The 25,475-nt window shown below is 41.1% G+C and overlaps 1 protein-coding gene across 17 annotated transcripts in view; it reads left to right on the forward strand.

Annotated features, from left to right (window-relative positions):
- Nucleotides 1-20,557: 20,557 nt before the first annotated feature.
- MYCBP2 (MYC binding protein 2) overlaps nt 20,558-25,475 on the forward strand; it is a 198,272-nt gene continuing 193,354 nt past the window's right edge. For 15 of the 17 annotated variants that reach the window (XM_066987316.1, XM_066987331.1, XM_066987334.1 and 12 more), the window contains exon 1: nt 20,559-21,176. In XM_066987316.1, coding sequence (XP_066843417.1) covers nt 20,911-21,176 — 266 coding nt within the window. In that variant the 5' untranslated portion in view covers nt 20,559-20,910. Of the gene's footprint in view, nt 21,177-25,475 lie in introns of all 17 variants that reach the window. The other 2 variants (XM_066987323.1, XM_066987345.1) reach the window with 2 other exon arrangements.

Here is a 25,475-nt window from a genome sequence, read left to right on the forward strand (position 1 = left end):
ACTGCAATCTTTACATGTTTTGTTTAATTAATGCTCACTGGAATCTAGGGCATATAATGCATGTGAATGAAAGTGGACTGTAATTAAGTAATGTTTGCAACAAACACTCCACTCCCATTGCTCATCATTATATGGATTACTAAAATACGTTGAAAATATGCTCCTTTTAACTGAGTCCACAATAACATCATCAGTGCTGTCTTTTTGAGTTGGCATACAACAACTTTCCTCATAATAATTGGCAAATCGAATACAATAGACATTACTCAGCAATAATCTCAGTATCAGCAATTTTAGACCCAAGTTACTGAGTGCTGAACACAGTCTACAGCTTCAAATTGAATTTAAAGGTTGACAAGGTTGTGATATTATGTGACTTTAGAGAACTCCTTATTATAATAGTGCATTTTTTATGTAGGAAACCTACTTCTTTTGGGTTTCTGAGACATCCCATAAGGACTGATATCCATCAAAGATCTCCTCATATTCCATACAATCACTGAATCACAGAACAGCTGAGGCTGGAAGGAATCTCTGGAGGTCATCTGGTCCAAACCCCTGCTCAAGTTTGGCCACCCAGAGCGGGTTGCCCAGGACCATGTCCAGGTGGCTTTTGAACATCTCCAAGGAGGGAGGCTCCACAACCTCTGGGCAACCTGTGCCGGTACTTGACTGCCCCCAGAGTAAATATGTTTCCTGATATTCAGGTGGAAACAGCTTCTCTATTTCAGTTTGAGCCCATTGCCTCTTGTCCTGGCACTGGACACCACTGAAAAGAGCCTGGTTCCATCTTTTTTGCACCCTCCCTTCAGGTATTTACAGACATAGATGAGATCCCCCTCCTTGAGCCTCCTCTTTTCCAGATCGAACAGCTGGGAGCTCTTCTCCCAGCTCTCTCATTCAGTCGCTTTATCATCTTGGTGGCCTTCCGCTGGACTCTTTCTAGTATGTCCATGTTTCTCTTGCATTGGGGGGGATCACATGTCTCGACCTGCTGGCAATATTTTGCCTAATGCAGTCCAGAATACTGTTAGCCTTCTTAGCAGCAAGGGCACACTACTGACTCACATTGAACTTGACGGCCACCAGGATGCCCATGTCTTTTTCTGCTAGGCTGCCTTCCAGCTGGGTTGTCCCTAGCAAGTACTGGTGCCTGGGGTTGTTCCTACCAAGGTGAGGACTCTACACTTTTCCTTGTTGAACTTCATGAGCAGCTCACCTCTACAGCCTGTCAAGGTCCCTCTGGATGGCAGCATGGACCTCTGGTGAATCAGCCACTCGCCTCAGTTTCATGTCATTTTACCCAAGACATGAGACAAAGAAAAAGAAATCATGAGATTATCACAGCAAGGGAAATGATCACGGGATTTCAAGTCGTAGGAAGTATTTGGGAAACTAAGGGAATAAAATAAAAATAAAATTTTATTTAGATCAAGCTGTTTCAGTAGTATTAATATATCCTAGGAATATAAAAAATATAATAATAATAATAAAAAAGCAAAAGCTAACAAACTAACGGTTCAATTAAAAGAGAGTTATAGAGCATCGCTGAAACACTCATTAAAGAAACTATGGAAGCTATTCTATGACTCGGACTGTGGTAACCTGCCCATAGACGTAGGTGCCTTACTACCTGGGCTTCAAAATTAAATAACCTACTAGTTTTATGTGGCCTTTGAGAAAGAGGAAGCTTTTCCTCTGTGATTTTGAAAAGTATCACTGTATCCACAATATTTTGATATATTCTCCTGGGAAGTTTTGGTTTACAGCCCTTTCAGCTACAGTAGGTAATAGGATATAAGTCTCTCATTTCTTTGGCAACTGTGCTAACCATTAGGTTACTCTATGAAAGAAAAGAGTGAGCTCAGCTGAGTTCTCCAAGTGAGAGACTGTTGGCACTTACTTTCAAGTAAAAGCTTTCTCAGGCACTCAGTGCTGTTCTATAAACTTTATTCTCCTAAATACTTTTCACTGCAAGTGTATAAAATGATAAGACAATGGAAACCATAAAAGCCGCAAAATACATATACTATATGAGAGGATGGAGTAGTCCTCTCCAGCTTTGGATATAACGTCTTTGGGTTGGCAGTAAAGCCCATCTCATCTTTGAGGAGGGACTCTTTAACAGGGAGTGTAGTGATAGGACAAGGAGTGATGGCTTTAAACTAAAAGAGGGTAGGTTTAGATCAGATACTATGAAAAAAATCTTTAGTCAGAGGGTGGTGAGGCACTGGACCAGGTTGCCCAAAGAAGCTGTGGATGCCCCACCCCTGGCAGTGTTCAAGGCCAGGCTGGATGGGGCTTTGAGCAACCTGGTCTGGTGGGAGGTGTCCCTGGAAATAGATGATCTTTAAGGTCCCTTCCAACCCTTCCAACCCATTCTTTTATTCTGTAATTCTATATTTTGCCTGGTCACTACTAGAAGAGCATTTAACACTGCTGTTAATAGCATATAAATAAATATATTTAAAAAATAACTTCACCCAACCTGCATAAAGAGCTAGGAAATGATCCTTGAAGCTAGGGGCAAATGACATCAACCATCCTGTAACTGCATGGTTTAATGCTGACTGCTTGTTGAGCAGATATGTCTTGGATGGAGCTAATCCAAGAGACAGTGGCCAAGCTAACAATTAAGTAGCATGCTCAAGATCACTCTGTGACCCTCTTTTATTTCACCACAGATTTACAAGAAAACATAAGTTAATGCTTAGTTTTTCTCAAAGTTATCAAAATCTTACACAGGCTTCAAAAATTGTTAAGAATTCAAGTTAGAAAATTTTTAGGCTTTACATTAATCTTTGTAAGCCTATTCTACGGTGGGTTTTGTTCGTTTGTTTGTTTTTAAACTAGCAATCCTACCTGGAATAAATTCAGAGAGTTCTGGTTCATTAAAGGACAGGTCTAGTCAAAGCATGACCTTGTAACCTGAAGACAGCTATACCAAATACAGTTCAACCCATTCAAACATTCCTACAGGGATAAGCTAATGTACTAGAGATGTGGTTTTCAACCATTTCTACTTCTGGAAGCTTAGCCATTTTTCAGTAGCATACAGAAAAATTGAAGCTTATTGACAAATAATTGCCCGGCTTTTCTTAATTTCCCATTTTACATTCTTATGACAGAATTTACAGTTCCCAGGAGTCTAGGTGTCACAGGTTAAAAACCACTAACTATGCTGGACAAACCCTCTACCCTCTATATCATCCCACAGTATTTTCACATGCACAATTTTCACCTACCTTTCTTTTTGATTGAAATGAAACTTCAGCTTGATGTGTTTTTTGAATTCAGTTGGCCTCCTGTTTCTTTTCCATTTTCTTATGGAGAAGGTGTTTCCTTCACAGCTTGTTTCCAGATGGTGGCTGAATTTGTCTCTTCTTTCCAAGGCTTCTAAAGTTGGTAAGAGAAAAGACAACCGACAGATGTGTGTAAGATAAAAGCATTGTTTTCTCACAAACATGGAATATTAAAATTACACAGGAACCTATATTCACAGAGCTAGATTTTCTCCATCTATAAAATATCCTCTTTTGCATTTGATTTATTCTCAAAGTAACATAAAATAACAGTAACATTTATTCTGAAAAGCAACTGAATAATGAGTGAGCTATACTGAACTACCTCCATTTGACATTTATTCCATTATTTTCACTAGTTCTAAGCCCAATAAAGTATTTTTGCAACAGTTTCTTCCCAGTCTTCTTTTAAGAGCAGAAACTGAGATTTTTCTATGATGAAGACATGTCACTTTCACAGGAGAAAAATAAAGAAGTACTAGCCATAATACAATATGAAATCTACCTGACATTTTTAAGGAATAAAGATGTAGATGCATTTTAAAAATATGACCTGTTCTTCACAATTTAAAAGGAAAGAAGTGGTTGCTTATTTGTCTTAATGGGAGGTATTGCTAGGGAATTCAGTCATGAGGGAGATGTGTTCAGCAGCAGTGAGTTAATGAATCCCAAAGGGAAACAAGAAAAGGGCAAACTCCAAAGAACCTACCACCCTGAGGAAATTGTCCTAGATGAGTTTATCTTCCAATGAACAAGGGAAACAATTTTTAAAGAATTCTTCTTTTTAGACTGCACACATAGGGCATTTTATCATCATTTCTGATCATGCACAGACTTTCTTTTAAATTTATTACAAAGTATTGACTCAGAAATGTCCTTGAAAAGATATTTTATTTCTGGAGTTTAGACCAAAACTGAAGTAGAGTCAACATCACCTGCAGAAAGAACACCCATCCACCTACTAGGATTCAACCTGTAGCCTAGGCATCTCCTCTAAATTAAGTATCCAAGTTTAGGATCAGCTTCTGAATATTGCTAAGGCAAAGATAGAACCACAAAGGCTGAACTTGAAAGATGCTCACTTTTGTGGATGTTCACATTAAATGCCCCATTGTTCCCTACTGATATTCTTACGAAGAAATAACTATTTGCTCCCATCTTGCTTCCAGGTGTTCCTAATACCACCTATTTATCTGGCCATCAATGTCCTAATTGCATTTGGTCATTTAAGGAAAGGGAGAGGCTATTTTGGATGAGAATGTACATCTTCTTCAGTAAATAACGTTTTACTGATTTTGTTCCCATTTAATGGCTAAGCACTCATTCAGCAAATATTTGCCCATGGGAACAGATTGGCTCATGAACAGATCAGAGATACTCAGGTACTCTCTCATTAACCTTTTGGGACAACATGCTCTGTTGTTCTCTGCCTCTGAAGTGACTGTCTGCAAGATAAACTCATTGGGAAAACTCTATACAGCTACAGACAGAGCAGCGTTTCAAGGGCTTCTAGGGCAAACTTTCCTCCAGATTACTTGCCTGAAAGCCTCAAGATCAGTCCAGAAAGCAACAAGGACGTAAATATAATAATTTCTTTTATCAAGATGTTACTTATGTATTTTTCAAGTGATTCAGGCAGGGTCCTCCTTGAGATATGAGTAGAATCAAAAAGTCCAGTGGGATGGTTTGAACTTTACCCCTGAGCTGAGCTTCTTGGTGTTTGTCTGGGTTAGAGAGCAACGCAGATGATTGCCAAGCCAGGAACAGTAGGCTTGCATCAGTTGCAGGATGCATGACTCACCCATTGGCAGAGCATCCTGACTCAGCAGGCAGAGCAGGAATGGTACTGTATCCATGTGGCCACACACAATCTGGGGCTTTTTGGGGATATGGAGTGAGAAGTCAGTGGTTCCCTTTCTTCTTTGCATTCCTGGACAGCTGTTGCACAATTTGAGCTGTGGTGGTATTATAATATTGACCTTTTCAGCCTGCTAAGGTGGAACAAAGCTCTTGAGTAAGGTGCTTTCAGACTATGAAATCCTACCACTCAGTGGTACTGAGATGACTAGTTTCAGACAGTCCAAGACAGAGTCTCAGAAAGTCCATGTCAAACTTGCATGGGACTAGACAAAGGGGTTCCCCACAAAGGACTGTCAAGAGATCATTAGTATCCAAATTATCTAACCTTTCACTGTTTACATCATCAAAATCCATTAAAACAGTCTGCTCTGGGACTTCATAGGTAACTTGCGTTTTCCTCTCAACCATGAAGCAACAAGGATTGGATCTATGGGTTCTGATGTCTCCTATCTCATAGTCTGCTGTCATCTGTGGGATGACAGTTGCAGGGAAAATCACCTGAAGCATTTTTATCCCAATGGCAGCCACACAGTCAGATTTCAGCTTCCCAATATCTCTCTTATACGTTGAATCATCTGCTGTGCCCATAAGGCATTTCAAGAGACTGACTGACCGTGCTGACAGAAATCTGATATGTCAGACCACTGATTTGAGATCCATCCTCAAAGTGTATTCATTGCAATAGTCAATATGGGCCAGGTCCAGCTGCCTAAACATGGACACCTGCCTGCCTCCAGCTGCCACTGAAGAAAGGTAAAAATCTCTCATGGAATTTGAGTCAAACCTGTTGGTCCAGTGTACCACATATCGAAGGCCTCCTGAATCCTCTAAGGCTTCTCAAATTACATTTATCAGTTATGTTTGAGTAACAACTCTGTGCTTCTGACATGAAACCAGAACTAGATAATCTCATTCCTGGCAAAGATTGAGTCAGTTCTTTCAGTACTTTTGCAGCAGAAGGGCTGGTCTCCAGCCAGATCTTGAACCAGTGGCATCTCAGGCTATCACTTGAAACATTTAAATTAAGATTAGAGCTGAAGACATGACAGAATCCTGGAAAGTATGTTATGAACAGGATTCAGACGAATATGTGAAACCAAACACATTCACTGTTTTATAATTTTGCTATTTCCTCTCATGTTTCTTACAGAGAGGATACAGTTAGCTGATCTGTCCCCCTCTCTGAATGGAGCACTAAGCACAAAAAATAGTGCCTAGAATAGGGGAGAATCTGGTCTTTACATCTCTACAAAGGACTATAGAGTTCAGATCACAGGGCTCGCTAGTGACTCAGTCAAATTCAGTTTAAATGAGTGAGAAGCTGTATCCAATTGCAACAATTATTGTATGCTTCAGCAAGAATTGCCCATATGTGTCATCTCATTTGGAAAATAGATTCTTCAGGCAGATTTCTTCATCAACTCAAACTCCGATTGGTAAGACAGACTTTCTTTCATGGCAAAACATTCCAGCAAGATGATTTTTGTTGAAAAATCTTCCATTCATGATATTAGTTGTAAGACTTCTCCTACAAGACTAAAATGTTGTCTTTATACTATAGAAACCAGAAAAGTATTTTACTACTTTTAGAAGATCCTGTAGTCTGAATGACCCTCAAAAATGTTTGTGGATTTATCCTTTTTAATACCAGACTTTTATTTTAGGTCATAACTGGCTCCACGTACTTCCAGATGGCAAACTTGCCCACCTATCACCTGAGTCACCCACTGGCTGTTGAGAGTCAATGGCAACTATCTACCTGATTTGGCACCGTGTATTGGGTTTCTGTGGCAAGGTTTTGGTTGCAAGGGGCCACAGGGGTGACCTCTGTGAGCAGAGCCCAGCAGCTGCCCCATGTCAGATCAGAGCCAGTTCCAGACAGCTACAAAAGGGACCTGCTGCTGGCCGGAGCTGAGCCAGTGAGCGAGGCTGGTTGGGCCTCTGGGAGAGCAGATTTAAGGAAGGGAAAAAAACTGCTGTGCAACAGCAGCTGCAACAGAGAGGACTAAGAAACAGGTGTCACCAAGGCTGGTGAAGAAGGAGGGCAGGAGGTGCTCCAGGCACCCAGAAGTTCCCCTGCGGCCTGTGGAGAGGCCCCTGGTGGAGCAGGCTGCCCCCCTGCAGCCCATGGGTCCCACACGGAGCAGATCTCCACGCTGCAGCCCCCCCGTGGAGGAGCCCCCGGTGGAGCAGGTGGATGTGGCCTGGAGGAGGCTGCGGCCCATGGAGAGCCCCCGCAGGAGCAGGCCCCGGGCCGGAGCTGCAGCCCGTGGAGAGGAGCCCACGCAGGAGCAGGGGGTCTGGGGGGAGCTGCCGCCCGTGGGGGACCCGTGCTGGAGCAGTTTGCTCCTGGGGGATGGACCCCGTGGTACGGAGCCGTGTGGGAGCAGTTGTTGAAGAGCTGCTGCCTGTGGGCAGCCCCCGCAGGATCAGTTCGGGAAGGACGGCATCCCGTGGGAGGGACCCCACGGGGAGCAGGGGCAGAGAGGGACCATGAAGGAGTGGCGGAGATGAAGCGTCAGGGACTGACCGCAGCCCCCATTCCCTGTTCCCCTGCGCTGCTTGGGAGGACGAGGGGGAAGAGGGTGGGTGCGGGGAACGTGGTTTTGGTTTGCTTTTAGTTCTTACTGCTCTAGTCTGTTAGCTATAAGCAATAAAATACATTAATCTCCCTGCACTGAGTCTGTTTTGCCTGTGATGATAATTGTTGAGTGATCTCCCTGTCCTTATCTCTACCCTTGAGTCCTTTCCATCATATTTTTTCCCCCTCTACCTTCGAGGAGGGGGAGTGAGAGAGCAGTTGTGGTGGAGCTCAGCTGCCTAGCTGGGTAAAACCACCACAGATCTTCAATTATTTGCCTAAAATTAGCTTGGAAAAATTGGGACTCTAAAATGTTTCAACATGCCAGCTGGTTAAACTGTTGTTGATTCTTAGAAAATGAACTGCAACCTGCAGAGCTGAAATCAGATTTGGAAAATAAATAAACAAATAAATAAAAATCCCTGTTTTTCTTCTATGTACTTAAACAAAATAGACAGATGAAGCACTCTTTTAGTTTCACCAATTCTTGAAAGAGCTTTCCATTCTTGTCCCCATCATCAGTCTTAAATGGAGTACTTTAATTAGGATCTCAGATACTTTTAAAAAAAATGAAATTAACATATTTTCCCCAAATCAGTTGAACTAATCTAGTTTGCAACTATACTTCTCTAATTTTATCAAACTGGCTGATCCCTCTTTAGGTTTCTAATCATAGAATCATTTATGTTGGAAAAAATCTTCAAGATCATCAAGTCCAACCACCGAGTCCTATCACTAAACCATGCCCCCTAATGCCACGTATTATTAACATTTTATGAATCCATTTCTCTGTCTCTTTTTAATCGTTTCCTGTTGAGTATCTTTTTTTCCCCCTTGTTATCTCCTGACAAATTATGTTGCAAGGCATGTCTTTTATGGTTTTTCAAAAGAATTCATGCATGTTAATATTTGTGAGCGTTAGCTATGTGGTTGATAGACAGATAAATGACTTTGTGTTCCCTAAGCTTTCATAAACGAACAAGAGGGGAAAGAGGAAGATGATGAAGGATAGCTCTCAGTCTGACATGAAGCTGGAATGCAGCTGGAGATTGTAGCTGGACGCAGATGTCAGGACATTCCCCTCCATTCCACAGTTTAGATTGGCTTAAGTACCATTAATATAGCAGAAAGGAAGTCAAATAAGCAAATAAAGAGAATACATTTTTTTTTCTTAAGAAGCCTTCTAATCTTCTTTTCCAAAATGTACTACTGGCTGATCCATCTCTTCCTAACATTTAAAGCTCTAAAAGTTTGGCTGTCTATTCAGATCACGACTAGAAAAGCTCAGTCAACACTTGTTCCTTTTGCTACACTCATAGTGAACTATTCGCTTTAGGATTATTAAAGGAATTTATAGGCTAAATTCAGTAGAAATCAAGAAGCAAGGCTAAAACTTATTTAATTACTAGAATCAAAGCTCCAGTCTGCTTGTTTGCTTACCTTTAAAATGACCTGCCATAAAGCATAGCTTCATGTTCATAAACAGATTATGGGGAAATCTTCAAAGAAATATGTTTCTTTTCTCTTCAAACCTTTTATACTTTCTAAGCTACCCAAACTATTCATTTCCAAAACATTTCTAAAACATTAGATTGGCTACTATTAAGCACATTCATTTAAAACAAATTTATGTTATCTTCTATTACCAAATCTCCATAGCTAAGTAACTAATATAACTTAACTTTGAACTTGGGTGCTTTCAAAAACAACTTTATCAAACATCCAAGACATTCCAACTTAATAAAAATATAGCTTTCCTCTCCTCTCTAGACGTTAAATATGCTTTTAAAGGGTAACTAGAGTCTTTCTGATGGTAAACTAACTGCTATTTGTCAACATGTCCATTATTTAATTCATTTAATCCAAATAAAATAAACTTCTTAAATCTGAATTTTCCCTGAGTGGATTTCTGCAAACCCCAAAATCCTGAGTATCCTTAATATTTATACAGAGCTGTTGTTGAGTACAAAAATTCAGAAGGTCTTGAATTTTTTTAGAGCTAGTCTTGGTCTGTTCTTCAATATTATGGAAAAGCCTACTCCAGGAGAAGAATAGCAGGGATAACCTTATCTTTACATATATCTAAAAGATTGCAATAATAAAAATTTATTATGAAATCCACAGTCTAAGCATAAACATATTAACTGAAGTTCAAACAAGAATATAATAAGTCCCTGTTTTCCTCAAAGCACAGCAGAAATAAAATTCTAGAAATTTGTGAGGTAAGAAGATCTAGTGAAAACATTTAAGGGCTTGCATCTGACATGCATCTAGATCAGCTGCCCAGACACCTTAGTGCAGCAGCCCCAAAGCAGTTCCTGGATAAAAAAAAAGAAAAAAAGAGGGACTGTTTTAAGTGCAATGGGAAATTAATACGATAAGCAATGGCTAGCAGCTTTGAGTAATTAAGGTCTAAGGACTATACTGGGATATGGCTTCAGATGAAATTGAACTGATATGAAAAATAAAATTACAGTAGCTAGCAAGCAAGATTCTTGAACTTTGCAATACAACTTTCTCTACTGTGGAGTTCAGGAAACAAGGTTGGTAGGGCTTGCCAGAAAGCCTCTAGTGAAAATGAGTGAGAATTTAAGGGCTAGAATGAATGAATGCATTTTGATTTTACTGGCTCTTAAAATAAAAGAGAGCTATAGCTGAAGGTGCAAATGCATTCAATGCTCACCTATAATCCAAAAAAAAAAAAAAAAGCCTTCTAATAGCAGAAATTAAAAGCATGACTCCATCATCTCACGTTAGAAAGATTTGCACCATGAGCCATATCTGCCTTCAAATTTTGCTACTTTGCATTGCATCAAGACAAGCAAAAAACTTGAAAAAGTATCACAACTACCTAATTAACAGAGGTCTACACCTTTTATGTACTATTTATCAGTTTCAAGCTCTAATTAAAATATGGTGGGTACCTCTGGAGGGCAATTCATTCCACCAGAAAAACAGGTGCTAAGGACAGGTGGGATAAATTGCTCTCTGGAGGTACTTGTCTCTTTTTATTTACAATGGAAAGATCTTAACAAGGTATGGGCAAAACAGGTAATATATAGGTGGTTAAAGTGAGTGAGTCCTGCCTGGAGGAGACTGATTATTTGCTGCTCATGCTAGACTGAGATATGTTATGTACTTAATTAAATTTTAAGCCAGATTAATCTGAGATACCTAACCTTTAGATGACTAAAATTAGATAAATCTTCCCTTTTGTAACAAGAATGACTATCTTACAGGAGTTGTAGGTTAACTTGTATTATTCCAAGTGTGAATTAGCAGAGGCTAATAACTTCTTTTTTATGTTTCTCTGATTTACGTTGTGAGCAGAAGATACTTGAAAATTTCACCAAAATGTAGCTAGTTAACTTTACATTGTATTTCATTGCTTAAAAAACATTATTCCAATAACTGCTTTGAACGGAGAAAAGTGCCAAGAAACTCATCAAGTTATCCTAAATTCAGCAGTTAGACACATGGTGCTTCCAGATTATTTTGAGCACTGTTGCAAACAGCCCTATTCTCCCATCGCCTGTAAGTGGTTTTGGACCAAAGGGGTGGAGATAGTCCAGATTTATATGACTAGTTATTTTGTAGGTTGCTCCTAGGACCTATATCTCTATGCCTTTATGCAGACTTAAGGATATCTCATTCACAAAGCTGAAGCAAGAGAAACAGGAATACCTGTCTCTTTCTAATATTCTCTCCAAGAATTTCAAATTCATCTTTTAAATGGTAATTATAAACCTGTTCCTCACTGATCTCAACAGTACAGTATATGTAGATAGAATCACTTCTCTTTTCTTCCTCTTCATTTCTCCATTCTGTAATCAAGGATTACATTAAGTCCTTCTTGATACAACACTGTGGTTAGGTGTTACAGTAATAGAGTTTGGATTCTTCATTATTGGGAATGAGAAAAAGAAGGTGAGAGGACTGTGTGTGACCTGAAGGATAGTGGTGGGTCTTTGATGAACTGAATAATGCTTTCTTTGTGAGTTTGTTTGTAAAATAAAGCTTCTCTGTTTAACTGCAGTAGCTGTATAGGGCTGACAGTTCTCACAACCCCGCTACTTTTATTGCTTTTCATTTAAATACAAAACTATACTAGACGTAAAATCTTTATTTGAAAAAAATTGTATTAGTAATATTTTTTTTTGAGGGGGGAGACAGAGACAACTATAAAGTAACTTGATTGTAAAATCTTGTAGCTTGGGGGATGTGGTTTTTTGTTTGATTTTTTTTTTTTGGTGAGGGGTGCTTTTGGTTTTGTTTATTTATTTTTACAGCATTAATTTTTTACTATAGAGCGGGGCTGGATTCCAGTCAATGAAGTATACATTGTGATAGAAGTAAATTCTATAAAAGGATTAATCGCATATATATTTTTGAGAAGTACTTGTTAATCAGTTTATTTATTTTATGGTCTATTGTTTTATATGGAGTTGATGTCTGAGTCAGAATGTTTTGTAGTACTAACTTTGATTGCTACGCTTGTAGCTCTTTCAAAGAGAGAAAGAAGATTTATTTAATGAGACCTACTTTATATTTTTAAGACCATAATTTATGCTATTTCATCTTTGGTTGTCTAGCCCTGCAATCCTTTCTGTTACCTGAGTGAGGAGAGACACTAAAATAACTACAGGGCAATTATTGTTTTCATTCTGTTTGTACTTTTGATACTAGTATAGATTTAGTGTTCTAGTTATCTTTTGATAGATCTTTGAGTCCCAGGGAATTCTAGGAAAAAATAGAGTATCTTGAGCCAAGGTTTTTATGTGCTTCTTCACTATAACCAGTTAAAAAAATAAATAAATAAAATAAATAAATAAATAAAAATCTGTAGAGCTTCCTAACATCTAACTTAAGAACTAATGAAAATGGTATGCAAAGTGCCCAACTGCTTCAAGGTAATGCAGGCACTTTCCAGATACAGACCAAACGTGTTACGTACTTAGTGCTTTTAGCAATTTTACTATCATTGCTTATTAGAAGGAAAGAGATCATAGTTCACAAACCTTCCTTGAGTCATTCCTCCTTATTTTTCTTTTTCCCACTTTGTGGTTGTTTTAATTCTAGTTGTCTTAATTTTGCAGCTGAACACCAGGCTTAAGCTAATTTGTCTTCTTCCCTGACTCAAAGCAAACTAACTTGGAAATTCTCAGCTTTTAATGATGTTTCTATGTTTAAACTTTTCCTCTTAATATCCTTTAGTCAATTATCCTATCTCTAGATCTAGGCCTTTAAAAACATTAATATTTTAGACATTCTTCTAAAACGTCTAATTATCACAACACTTCTAAACAGAATTTTTTAGTATATTCAATGTAATCATGGCATTAGAATGGATTTCTTTGTGATCACCACATTTCAGTTCACAGATCACCTTCATACATAGCCTTTGTAGTCCAAACCAATTGCCATTAAACTGTCCATAAGTCTATGCATGTACCACTACATAAATGAGGAAAATGTTGGTCCTGTTTCAGGGCCAACTGGCACCACCTGGATCATGTCCTGTGTGCCTAAGACAGCTTCTTCCAGAGTAAACTAAATGTATCTATATGATTTAGTCACGGCTTTGCTGCACTGCTATTCTGAGTATAGAAGTATGCCTAATGTGCTGCCATTCTCCCTCGGACATAATCTTCTCTGTTTTCTTTAAAGAAGAAGTAATGATGTTTTATCTTGCCAGTTATGTAAACTCTCTCACAATTGGTAACAAGGCCAATTATGTAAATTGAATGTTTGTTTATGTTAAGACAATTTGTCTAGGGTCTTTAGACTTTTAGTATGCCCATATAAGCAGATAGAAAATATAAAATACTAGTGATGCTTCTCTGCTTCTGTTCCTATGTGTAAGGCTGTACTCTACCTACGTGCTTGGTGTTCTCCTTGTACCACAAACAACCTTTCTAAATGATACCTCTCACTTTCCACTAAGATTAAGAAATTCTCCTCCCTCAGTGAGATATCCAGATCATCTCATTTACACATCTTTCACTACCACTTGACTAATGAAGTACTCAACTTATTTTCTTGCTCATTTTACAGGTAGCAACATGTTTTAATATTTTTCTGTATACTCTGGAGACAGGGTAGGTGTCAAAAAGTATCAATCTGTGACTTAATTTCATCATGTTTTTATAGGTAACTGCAAATTTCTAAAGCTTTAGATGACACCAAAACACTTATCTGCTGTGTTTTATCACCACTGGAGACTTCCTAAATATGTTTACAGTTCTTATCGATGTTGTTTGTATTGTTTCCGTCCAAAGGAACCTGGACACTCTTCTTTTGGCCACTATTGAGTCCCCCATAAGGTTTTTTCTTAATCAATAGATAACATCATATAAACTATTTGTATTTCTAAGATTGAAGAACTTATTTTGACAGGTGCTGGCATAATATTGCAAAGTTCACAACCTGTCCTGGCCAATTTCTGGACATTCTCCACATAAATGTGGAGAAATCTTTGCTGTACTCTCCGTGTCAAAGTGGAAGAGCCATGGCATCATCCTCAGACTTTTCCTGTTTGCTGGCTGTTGTGGTTTAACCCGGCTGGCAGCTAAGCACCACACAGCCGTTCGCTCACCCTCCCCCCTCCCTCTCTGGGATGGGGGAGAGAAACGGGAAAATGAAGCCGGTGAGTTGAGATAAAGACAGTTTATTAAGACAGGAATATAATAATAACAATAATAATAATAATAGTGATAATGATAATAGTATTAATAATAATAATGTGTAAGAAAACAAGTGATGCACAATGCAATTGCTCACCACCCGCTGACCGATGCCCAGCCTATTCCCGAGCAGCCGGCCCCCCACCCCGGCCAGCCACCCCTATATATTGTTTAGCATGACGCCAGATGGTATGGAATACCCCTTTGGCCAGTTTGGGTCAGCTGTCCTGGGTCTGTCCCCTCCCAGCTCCTGCTGCACCCCCAGCCTGCTCGCTGGCAGGACAGAGCGAGAAGCCGAAAAGTCCTTGGCCTGGTGTAAACACTGCTCTGCAACAATTAAAACATCAGCATGTTATCAGCGCTCTTCTCATCCTAATCCAAAACATAGCACCCTACCAGCTACTAGGAGGAAAAATTAACTCTGTCCTAACTGGAACCAGGACACTGGCATTTATATATGATTTATATACGTATGTGTATGATACTTATTTAGGTGTTGGGTGAGAAGAGACAGTTGCCCACCACTCTTCAACAATTTCAAAATAATATGAGTAACATGCAGCTCTAATGAACAGCAATATTGGCTGAGATTTGTCAGTTCAACCAATGAAGTATTTAGTTATCAGTAGCAAATCCAAAGATATTGCTGTGTTCCAGTGAACTGCCAGTGGAACTTGGGCAGTAGAATACCATTTGCTAGAATAATGTTTGGGCCAAGGTAATGTGCCCAGCATCTCAGAAGTGTCCAACAGTCACAAGCATATTTCTTCTTTGTGATACAGGAAGTGATTAGAGCTGATTAAGATCAATTCCAAATTTTAATAAGCTCACATCCTCAGAAACTCTAATAAAATAACTCTACATAGGTGGGTCAGTGGCCCTTGTTCTTACATAAGTAAGGAATGTCTATAGACACAGAACTTTATATGTACTTCATTGTGCTCTGATATGACCTTGCTATTTCTTGTTGTCTGTCATAGCTTTATTTACTGTGCTATCATTTATTCCTTGTAATATTTATCAATTTGCATCAGTTTTAGTTTTTTCTTTCCTGTATTGTCTCCTCTACTGGTATATTTCTCTTCTATCTCCTCCTAAAACAGAACTAATCAAAAAAAGCGATAGCAAAATTTAGTTTCAGGCATTGCCTAAATTTCTTCAATGTGGTTTTGACTCTCCCAAATACAGAAGATCTGTTCATATGTAGAATAGTGTTTAGGTCCACTTCCTGTCGCACTGTATGATCCTCTTCGTGCAAAGGTTTCTGTTTCTTAAAACAGAAATTTTTAAAGTAACTTTCAGTTACTAAAAATACATTTGTGGATAACTGCATGGGTTTTCAGGCAGTTGCACCTTAGAATGGTGTGTTTTCTTTCTTCTGTGATTACAGCATCATCTTTTCACTCTCCTAGCTAGACTTACAAAGCTCTCACAATTGTCCTAAATACACTCCTGGCATCCTTCTCTGAGACTGGAATTTTAGTTTAAGATTGACCTGTTTTATCCATTTGAAAAGTCTCAATAATGTAATTTCAGTCTTGTATGAAGACACAGTCCAAACAGAAATATAATCTCATCCCATTTTTCTTTTTGGGATATGCCATATTACTGTTTGGAGAGTAACGTTTGAAGTGTTAGGGTGTTTTTTTCTGCCAAGCCAAGTTTCCAATAGAATGCAGGTGTTCTGTGTCTTGCAAATGACCGACAGTCCCCGTGTCTGTTGCATCATTGCTGGTGGAGGACTGGTCTTGAAGACCTAAGTGATTCCTCCATTCCTACTTTTCTACAGTAGGACTTTTGAATGGGATTGCATCTTAGTCTCTATTTTATTTCTTCGTCCTATGTAATAATCCAATAAACATCTCATGTTATCTGGGACAGGACTTGAGGTTTCCAAGGACAAGGTCCAATTCCAAAGTTGGCTGGCATCTGTAGATTTGAATGTGAAACCACATTTTATCTTTCTCTCAATCTAAATAATTTCATAGCAATTATATTTCATAAATCATTGATAATGTCATCTTTGTGGGTTTCAAGTACTCTTTTTGGTTCTTGTAATTATTTTTTTCGAATTCATTCACATGCTACAGTACTGTTGGTTATAATGTTGTGCGTAACTTTTCTCGCTTTTTAGGGCGATGCCTTGGTAATATTTCTTCTACTTCATCTTTGTAGGAATGAAGGAAAAGACTGAGTTAAATAACTAATCGCTACATCCTTGAAAGGAAAAAGTTACTCATGAACAGCATGCTTATTGGAACATGTATCTATTCTTTTTTATTCTAATGCCAGTCATATCACCATGTTATAAGTAAAATGCTGGGGGTTTCTTTGTTGATCTCACTACTGTACCTGAAAGAAATCATTAACTTAACTTCAAGAGTTGATGCATATGGTACAGCATAATGAAATGTCTGAGCTGTAAGCTTTTACTTTGCACATTTTTTTTTTCTAAAGTCAGTCTTAAAGAGAGAATTTCAAGGAGAAGACGACACAGTTTGGCGAAGGCAGAACTAAAGGCAAAATGTTACCACAACAGAAAGTATAAAAACAAAAGTTGGAGAAGGGGTATACAGAGAGACTTTCACATTAGTAAGCTCTTTGGGATATGTGACAGCTGGCATATAAAATGAAATGTATGCTTTGTTTTGTTTTCTTGTTTTTTATTAGTTTCCTTCTAGCACTTCTCTACAATTAATGTTGGGGAAACTTGACTTGCAAAAAAAAACATGGCAAAGCAACTAAACTTAGAGGTGTGTTTCTCTTTTTTTTTTTTTTTTTTAATACATGAGCTTTGTTTTCCTTCTCATGGGCTGTGTAGAGAAACTAAAGATGGGTAAGCATAAGAAGTTGTCGCTTGGAAAACAAGCAGATGAGCATCTCCGTTGTAGGAATGGAGAAGGCCTTGTATTTACAGTCAACATAGTTCCTGTCCTGCACTTTTTATCATTAAAGAACTCTTAAAAAAAAGTGCAGAACAGGGATTATGTTGTAAAATGTTGTGATTTTTTTCCCCAATAATAATGATATCTCTCTCTCAAAAAAAAAAGTGACTAATCATATTCAGAGCTTTACAGAGTATCTTAATAGTGACAGCAGTTTAGTAACTGAATATATAATTTTTCTCCTCCCTCCCCTCATTACTGCTTTAAGTCCTATTTGTGGATAACATGTGACAGTAAGAGCTAGTTGCTTCTAGTGAACAAGAAAACCACCAGCAACAGATTGTAGCAAATCATGAGTTTTATCACCGAAGTACTGAATTCTGTGGTTCATAACTTTCTGGCTGCAACCCAACATGCAAAGGGCCTAGTTTACATATTTTGATGTTATCTTATTCTGTATTCTTTGCTTGTGAAAAGATTACTATATTGGTTTGTATCAGTTTGAAAGCTTAAAAAATTAAGGCCTAGAAATATCATTAAAAACTGAAAAGGATTATGAAATTGTAGAACTTTCCCCTTTACATCCAGTCATGTACGTATGGGAGCTTTAGAATTACCTGTTAGAAATTATTTTAATGCTGTGTTGAAACCCATGCCAATACAATGTTCATGTGAGCAGTGATAGTGAACAAGACAAACCGTCAGACTCTGATTCTGGATGACTTCTGAACAATTTGTTCTGCTAAAACCTACTTATGAAGCTGCCAAGTGCATGAAAGCAACTGCTGAAAACCCCACCTTAAAGTTAGAGGCTGACTGGCAAAGTGCTTCATTCAATAACAGCAAGTAGATGTTGCCAAAAAGGAAAAGAGTATTGTCAGAAGTAAGATATGCTCTGGTTGCAGAGTAGAACTACCAAAAAATGAGAGCTTTTAGTTGACTGGGACTGTTTTGATGACATAATAAATCTGTCTTCTACGCATCTCCTGTTAGATAAAAAGCTCTGCAGCTACATAAAACAGAGGGCTAATCTGGTGCAAACTGATTCTCCAAAACTGTTAGCTTTTTTCCACCCCCCAACCCCCCCCTCTGGGCACAAATTTGAACCCGTACACACTTACACTAACTGCAGAAGTATGCAGTATGCCCAGGTCTCTCTAGTACTGGGGAGCCCAGAACTGGACCCAGTACTCCAGGTATGGCCCCACCAGTACAGGGTAGAGGGGAAGGATCAGCTCCTGTGACCTGCTGGCAAAAATTTGCCTAATGCAGCCCAGGATACCATTAGCATTCTTTGCAGCAAAGGCACACTGCTGGCCCATGTTCAATTTGGTGTCCACCGGGACCCCCAGGTCCTTTTCTGCAGAGCTGCTTTCCAGCTGCTGCCTGGGGTCCTCAGTTGTGCTGTTGGTTGTTGCCAAATATTACAGCTCATCCTAGGCTGAAGCTTATGGGAGGAGGACTGTGCACTGTGGATAATTGGTGAGATAAAAAAAAAAAAAGGGCAAAACAACATGAGATAAAGAGATGCATATAAAGAGATGCAGAGTATTAGTAGTTGCAGCTTGGGGAGAACAAAGTTCGCGATGCCGCATGTGGCTCTCTACAACACAAGCCCAGACAACTTCTACAGCGTGGAGCAATACGCAAGAATTGCAATAAATTGCATCACTTTCATAAAACTTTGCCAGAACTTTGCTTTTATAGCACACGTATTAAGATGACTACAACAGCATTAGTGCAGAGACATGACAGGCAATGTTACACCAGAAGGGAGTGCATTTGTCAGGGGGTGTGTAATTGGTGAAGGAAAACTAGCAGCTGTTGAAACAAAACATCCAAATGAGCTGAAAGGTGCTGGAGGTGGCTGGGTGGGTTCTCTTGTCTTCTGCTATATTCTTGCCTCTAGGAATGATTTTAGGTAGTTTCTAAAAGAGGAACTAGAAAGCATTATTATTATGATTTCTAGAGGGAATGCAATTTGGTGGTGGTTAGCACCGTAAGACATGGTGCTTATCTCACTGTGGTTCCTTCTCTCATTGCTGGATTATCCTTTTCCTTTTTTTTTTTTTTTCCCCCAAACACGTTACAGCATAAGAATTATACTTGAAAGCTTTTTATGTAGTTAGTATTTCAAGTACTTCTTGGATGGTCTCTGCCTCTACATTCAGAAAGCACTCTTTTTTCTCAGTGATGGCACTAATCTGGCTATCTTTCTCTGACTGTGAGAGCTATCCCTAAGAAAACCTGTATAATTTATTATCTTTGATATCTCTAGTTCTCTGTAGAAAGTGCTTGAAATTTGGCATGGATACATAAGTGTTGGGGAGTTCTACACAAGCTTAAGAAAGATTACAGTCGCATATTGACTTGCATTTGCTGTTACGCAGGAAGTTGTTCGCAAATACGTATATGCTGATGTATTCAATATCAGCAGAATTACAGGCTTTTTTTAGGCCTTCATTTGGGAAAATAATAATAAATGACAGCATACATCTTGTTTGGGTGACAGTTTTTGGCAGACTTAGGTTAAGATGTATTTTGCATGCAGTCTTATTTTAGGAGGATTTTTTTTTTCCTTTTTTATTTTATTTTTACAGCATGTGCTCTGAGGTGTACACCTGAAGCCCTCAGCTGGGTAAAGCTGTAAGGAGTGTGACAAAACCGCAGGGCTGAACTCACAACAGATCAGTGAAACTTTAAGGAGAAAGGAAGGCAAGGAGGAGGATGAAATGAGGTAATACAGAAGGAGCACACTGCAAGGCTGCCCACTGCACTGCCTCTCCTATCCTCTAAAGGCAGATGAAGCATCGTGGGGCCTGTGAGGAACATCTGAGGAAACCTAGGCCCAACGTGGCAACCCCATTTCGGGGGCCGTGTTTCTGCGTGGAGAGGGCACTGCTGCTCGTGACAGCGTTACAGAGCACAGCCCCGGGCGGCGGGGCGCTGCCACCTCACGGCTCAGCCGCCACTGTTGCTCTGGCCACCACGCTGCCTGAGGGGGGATGGCGACGACCCTCCCCTCGGGGGACCGGGGGCTGACTCCAAACGACCTTTCCCTCCGTACAGAAGGGGCGGGAGCGGGGCTCGGGCTCCGCGGGGGCGCCCCGAGGCCTCTGAGGGCCGGCGGCTCGGCGCCGTAATGGAGGGGGGGAAGGAACGGGCGGCGCCGAGCCGCGCATGCGCCCGGCCCGGCCCCGGCAGGGAAGGAGGGAGGCGGAGGTGGGGCCGGGGCGGCTGCGCGGCGAGGGCGGCGGCGCGGAGGAGAAACTCCGGAGGGGAAGCGGCGGCCGCCGGCCTCCGCCCCCCGGCAGCGGGAGGAGGAAGCGAAGCGGGCGGCCGGGCCGGCGCCGGCCCCGAGGTGCACGGTCCCGGCCGGAGCTCGGGCGGGCGTTTGGCTCCCCTCCGCCGCCGAGGGGAGGAGCGGCGGCGTCCCCGCAGCCCCGTCCCCGGCGGATGAGCAGCCCGCGGGGCGGCTTTGGCGGCCTCGCCATGGCCGGGCCCCGGCGGTGAAGGCAGCGGGAGCCGCCTGCGGCCGTGTCCGTGCCCGCGCCCGGCCGGGAGGCAGCGCAGCCACCAGGGGGCGGGCGGGGAGGGGGATGAGCGCTGCCGCCGCCGCCGCCTCCTCTGCGGGAGCCGCCGCCTGCACCGGGGCCGAGGGCGGCTTCTTCTTCCTCTCGGGCGGCTCCGCGCCCATGGGGCCCGAGGAGGGCTCGGCCGGCGGGCTGGGCGCCCTGGCGCCGCCGTCGGTGGGCTGCCGGGGCCGCTACCAGCTGCTGCTCTCGGGGAAGGCCCTGGCCGACAGATACCGGAAGATTTACACGGCGGCGCTGAGCGACCGGGAGCTGGGGAGCCACCCGGGCAGGTAACGAGCGCCCATCCCGGCCCTGCGCCCATCACCGGGCGGGGGGCTCCGCCGCTCCCCCCCCCCCCCCCCCCCCCCGAGGCCGGGGCACGGCTACCTGTGCCCGCCTCCCCTCCCCCAGCGAGGTTTGGGGCGAGATGACGCCCTTTTCGCCAACGGGGGCGATCCGAGCCCCGGGCCGCCCGGCAGCAGGGCGATGGCTCGGCCCCGTGCTGCAACCCGGGGCCGGTACGGGATAACGGGACCCCGCCGGGGCTGGCCGTGCGGCTGTCACGGGCTGAACCAGCCCACGGGTGCCAGCCTCGCGCGGCACCTGCCCGTCCTGCCGGCGGGGCCGTGTGTCAGAGCAGCCTTTCACCATCCTATTTTTTTGTTCGTTTCGGACATCGCTGCCCGCGGAAAGATGAGGGAGAAGAAATGGGGCGCCGCCGGGGCCCGGAGGAGGAGGAGGAGGAGGCGGCTGCCTTACGGGAGGGGGGCGAGGGGTGGTGCTGGCATGGGCACCCTCCTGCTGCTGCCCCGGTGCTCCCCGCTGTGCCCCTCTGGAGGTGGTTGGGGTCGTGGATGGCACGGAAACGGGGCCGTGAGCCGTGATAAGGCGTGGTGGGGGTGGCCTGGCGGCAGGAAGGAAGACCCTTCAGTCGGTGTTGAGTTGGTAAATGGCTGCACAGCACGAGGTGCTTGGCATCCTTGGGTGTTTTCTGGGTTTTGTTTGGTTTTCTGCCCGACTTGAACAGCAGGGGTCACTTCCCCCACAAAAGGCTGCGTATGGGAGTGTGTAATAGTGTAAGAAACTTAAAGAATAACGTAATCTTCCCAATGTGCTCTTGGCAAGTGCCAGGAACGTGTGCTCTCTAACACTGGCATTTGACATCTTTGCAGTTTCTGAGTTCTCTTCAGATCGTATGACAGGGAAGCTATACCTTTTTACATATATATATATTTTTATATGTGTGTATATAACATATATGCGTGTATATATTATGTATGCATACTGCGTATATATATACGCACTATATATATTTATAATGAAGTATGTATATACATGTATATGTATAGTATTTATATATATACATAGTACCTGTAAGTTTTCTTACCCTTGTTTCCTTTCTTTCCTTAGCCCAGCACTCATGCCTTTTTCCTTTACGTCTTTTTTTCCAACTTTTGAGCATTTAATCCTGGGACTGCAAGTGCTAAACGTGAAGAAATCTATGTTAAGCTTTAATCAGATGTGATTGTTCTTAATCTTAATCTGATTGTTCTTAATCTGAATTTTTACCTTGACATGCCTGTACTATTTAAAGCTGTAGTTTTGAGCTTTTGTCCTCAATGGTTTTTGGTTTCAGCATAATTCAACTGGTATCTGTTCTACTTATTGTTGTAGAAAATACTAGCTTTAAGTGGGTGTAAATTTCAATATTTTTAATACATTCTTAATGTATTAATTTTGACTCCAAGATATAAATTGCATTCATTTTGAGCCTGTTTCCAACTAACAGGTTACTATGAGAATGACAATTAAAAGATAAATGATGACATTCAAAAGTTGCTGTGTATCTTCAGTTTTGAAGACTAGAGTTAGTCACTTGTCTTGGCTACGTTTTATTATCTTGCAGTAAATCACAGAAGCCAGAATCCTCTGTACAGGGGAAACAGATTGTGTTAAGGTATTAGGCAGGTGAATGCCAGCTAATTAATTATGGTGAATACAGTCAGTCTGGATAGCAGGAATTTTAAGAGGTTTAATGTTTAATAACCAGGTGTTGCTCACCATCTCTTGATACTGACCCCTAACATCTCTTGTATCAGACTGATGGCAGCCAACGCACTGCTCATCATCTCCACCCTTTTCCATAGCAATGTCAAAACGTTCCAGTTTAAGATTTGAGAATTTCAGCTACCTGGTGGTCTTTAAAAAGAAATTGTGAGACATTAGTAACATTTTCCTGTGCTCTAAGGCTCTCTGCTTTGAAGGGTGATAGTACAACCTGCTTGCGATATGTTGACATGGAATTCTTGCTTCATGTCTGCAAAATTGTGCTCTGCACTTAATAGTGTGATCAATGCCTCATTGAACCCTTTTATTCCAAACACTGACTTAAATGTTTATGAAGAACTAGAGAGCTGTATTAGAATGCTTGTGCACAGAAGAGGAAATGAGGCATTGTGAAGAATGTTTAAAAGTTGCACGTAAGATTAATTTCACATTTGCAAGGTGTTTGTGCTAGCTGTCACCTGAAAACAATGAATATCACGTGGTGAGTAGGATGGAGTAATTGGCTTTGAAACGGCGCTAGCAGTGTTTTGCATATCCTCCTGTAATGCTGGCCGTGGTGTTACAAAAACTTTGGTCGCCAAAGAAGATGGTTTGGTTGCTATGCTTGTTGCCCGCACCATGTTTACATAATTATTTATATAGTCTCTTGCAGTAACAGATTAGAGACTCATGCTGGGTTAAAATTAACTTGGCAAAAATGGTTTGTTGTAATCCAGCCTAATTCCCCGATCTGGCTCACCTTGCGATTGTACCCATGCTTGTGACAGCGTGAGGGGAAGGTTGCACAGAAATCTTTGCACAGAGAGGTGGGAGTAGAGAGGCTGCTGCTTTTGCCACCAGCGCCAGGCTAATAATTTTATGAAAGGGAGCAGAAATAAAGTATCTAATCCTGTAATTTAATGTACAGCCATCTTTGGTCAGCTGACAACTTTAAGAATCTGTTACAGTGCAGAGCAGTGGGAAATTTGCATGTCAAATCAAGATTGGTTTGGAAGATGAATCTACTCTGAGTATGTTTAATCTGTAGTTTGTGCTTTGTGGCTACCAAAATATATGAAGGTGATCGTTAACGGCATTATGGCTGATATGGCCATGAGGGTCTGTAAAACGCAAGTAGGAGCCTCTTCAGGGGACAAGTAAATGTTTCATGTTATTAGAACATGAACCCACTCATACATGGCTTCTGAGTGGATGAAACTCCAAGTCTGCTCTCTGTTACTGAGAATAATGGAAGTTCTTAAGTGTTTTCACTCCTGAAACTTTGTATTTACAAAATAGGGCACTTTAAAGGTATTTCTGATTTTCACGTTTTGCTGTCTTTAAATATATAGTTTTTTTTTTTCTGATATATCACTTGGAATTTAATCCTAACAAACACCTCTATCCAACTGAATTGCTGCTACTAATTCTTGTGTATCTCAGGGCTTTCCCTAGACTGTCAGACCCTTTGCTTTTCTTTTACTTGTGTACATATACTAGAAGAATATCAGGTAGGTTTATTGTGTTCTTTGAAATCTTCTGTCATATACAGATAGAAATGAATTTGTAGTGGCTTTTGTGTGGCCTGTCTTGTAATGCAGATGTTTACTGAATAATTTTGACTAATGTGAGTTTTTAATATTATAGTGACAATATATTCTGAAATGATAGTAATTTCACACTCACATCTGAGTGTTTTCCCATCTGGTTTGCAGCTATCAATTGATCTTTACCAAAAAGATAGATTTTTTTTTTCCTGAAGAATGTAAACTCAGCAATTGTGAAAGTAACATCAGGCAGATAGATCCAAGAACAGTTTCCGAATAGGTTCTTCTTTGATCCCATATGCATTTTCAATTACTTATAAGGACTGTGTCTGGATTTCTCTAGTAATGTTAGGTGTCAGAAATGCAGCAGTATTTATTGAATAATAACAAGTAATAATATTGAATATGCTCTTTATGCTTCTTACTAAAGTGAGTCATCCTGCTGAGCTTATCAGATTGTTAATTTGTTCTTTACATAGTTGCTAGAAACAACCTATCAATTAATGTGGAAGCATTAGGAACTTAAAAATACAGCTGATTTTTCTGGATTACCTTTTTTTGTCCATTACTTCCTTGCTAGAGTTGCCTCTTTTATATTAGTTCCCACACAGAAAAAATTGTATTTGTGATCTGGGAAGAAAAAAAAACAAATCTAATGATGTGAAGCAGCTTGCCTTGAGACCAAGGAAAATTTCGGTTATTGCTGGAGTGTAAGATTTGTGCTATTGACCAGAAATCAGATGGGTGTTTCTCCAACCATTTTGACTGAAGAAGAGGCAGCCAATGTCTTTTGTTTCGTGATGATTCTTTCCACTGGACGATAAAGAAACTTGGGGAGGTAGGCCAGCTCATCTGCACTCATAGTGGTAAACTATACATCCTTTGGAGCAAATGGATCACTAGTTCGTTGTTTAGGCCTTTCACAGTTAAGTGAAAGTCTGAAGTCTTCCCTTATGCCCCTAAGTCTTCCCATATGCCCCTTATGCTCAAAATGCA

This window comes from Anser cygnoides, chromosome 1 (assembly GCF_040182565.1).
Source record: "Anser cygnoides isolate HZ-2024a breed goose chromosome 1, Taihu_goose_T2T_genome, whole genome shotgun sequence".
Classification (NCBI taxonomy): domain Eukaryota; kingdom Metazoa; phylum Chordata; class Aves; order Anseriformes; family Anatidae; genus Anser; species Anser cygnoides.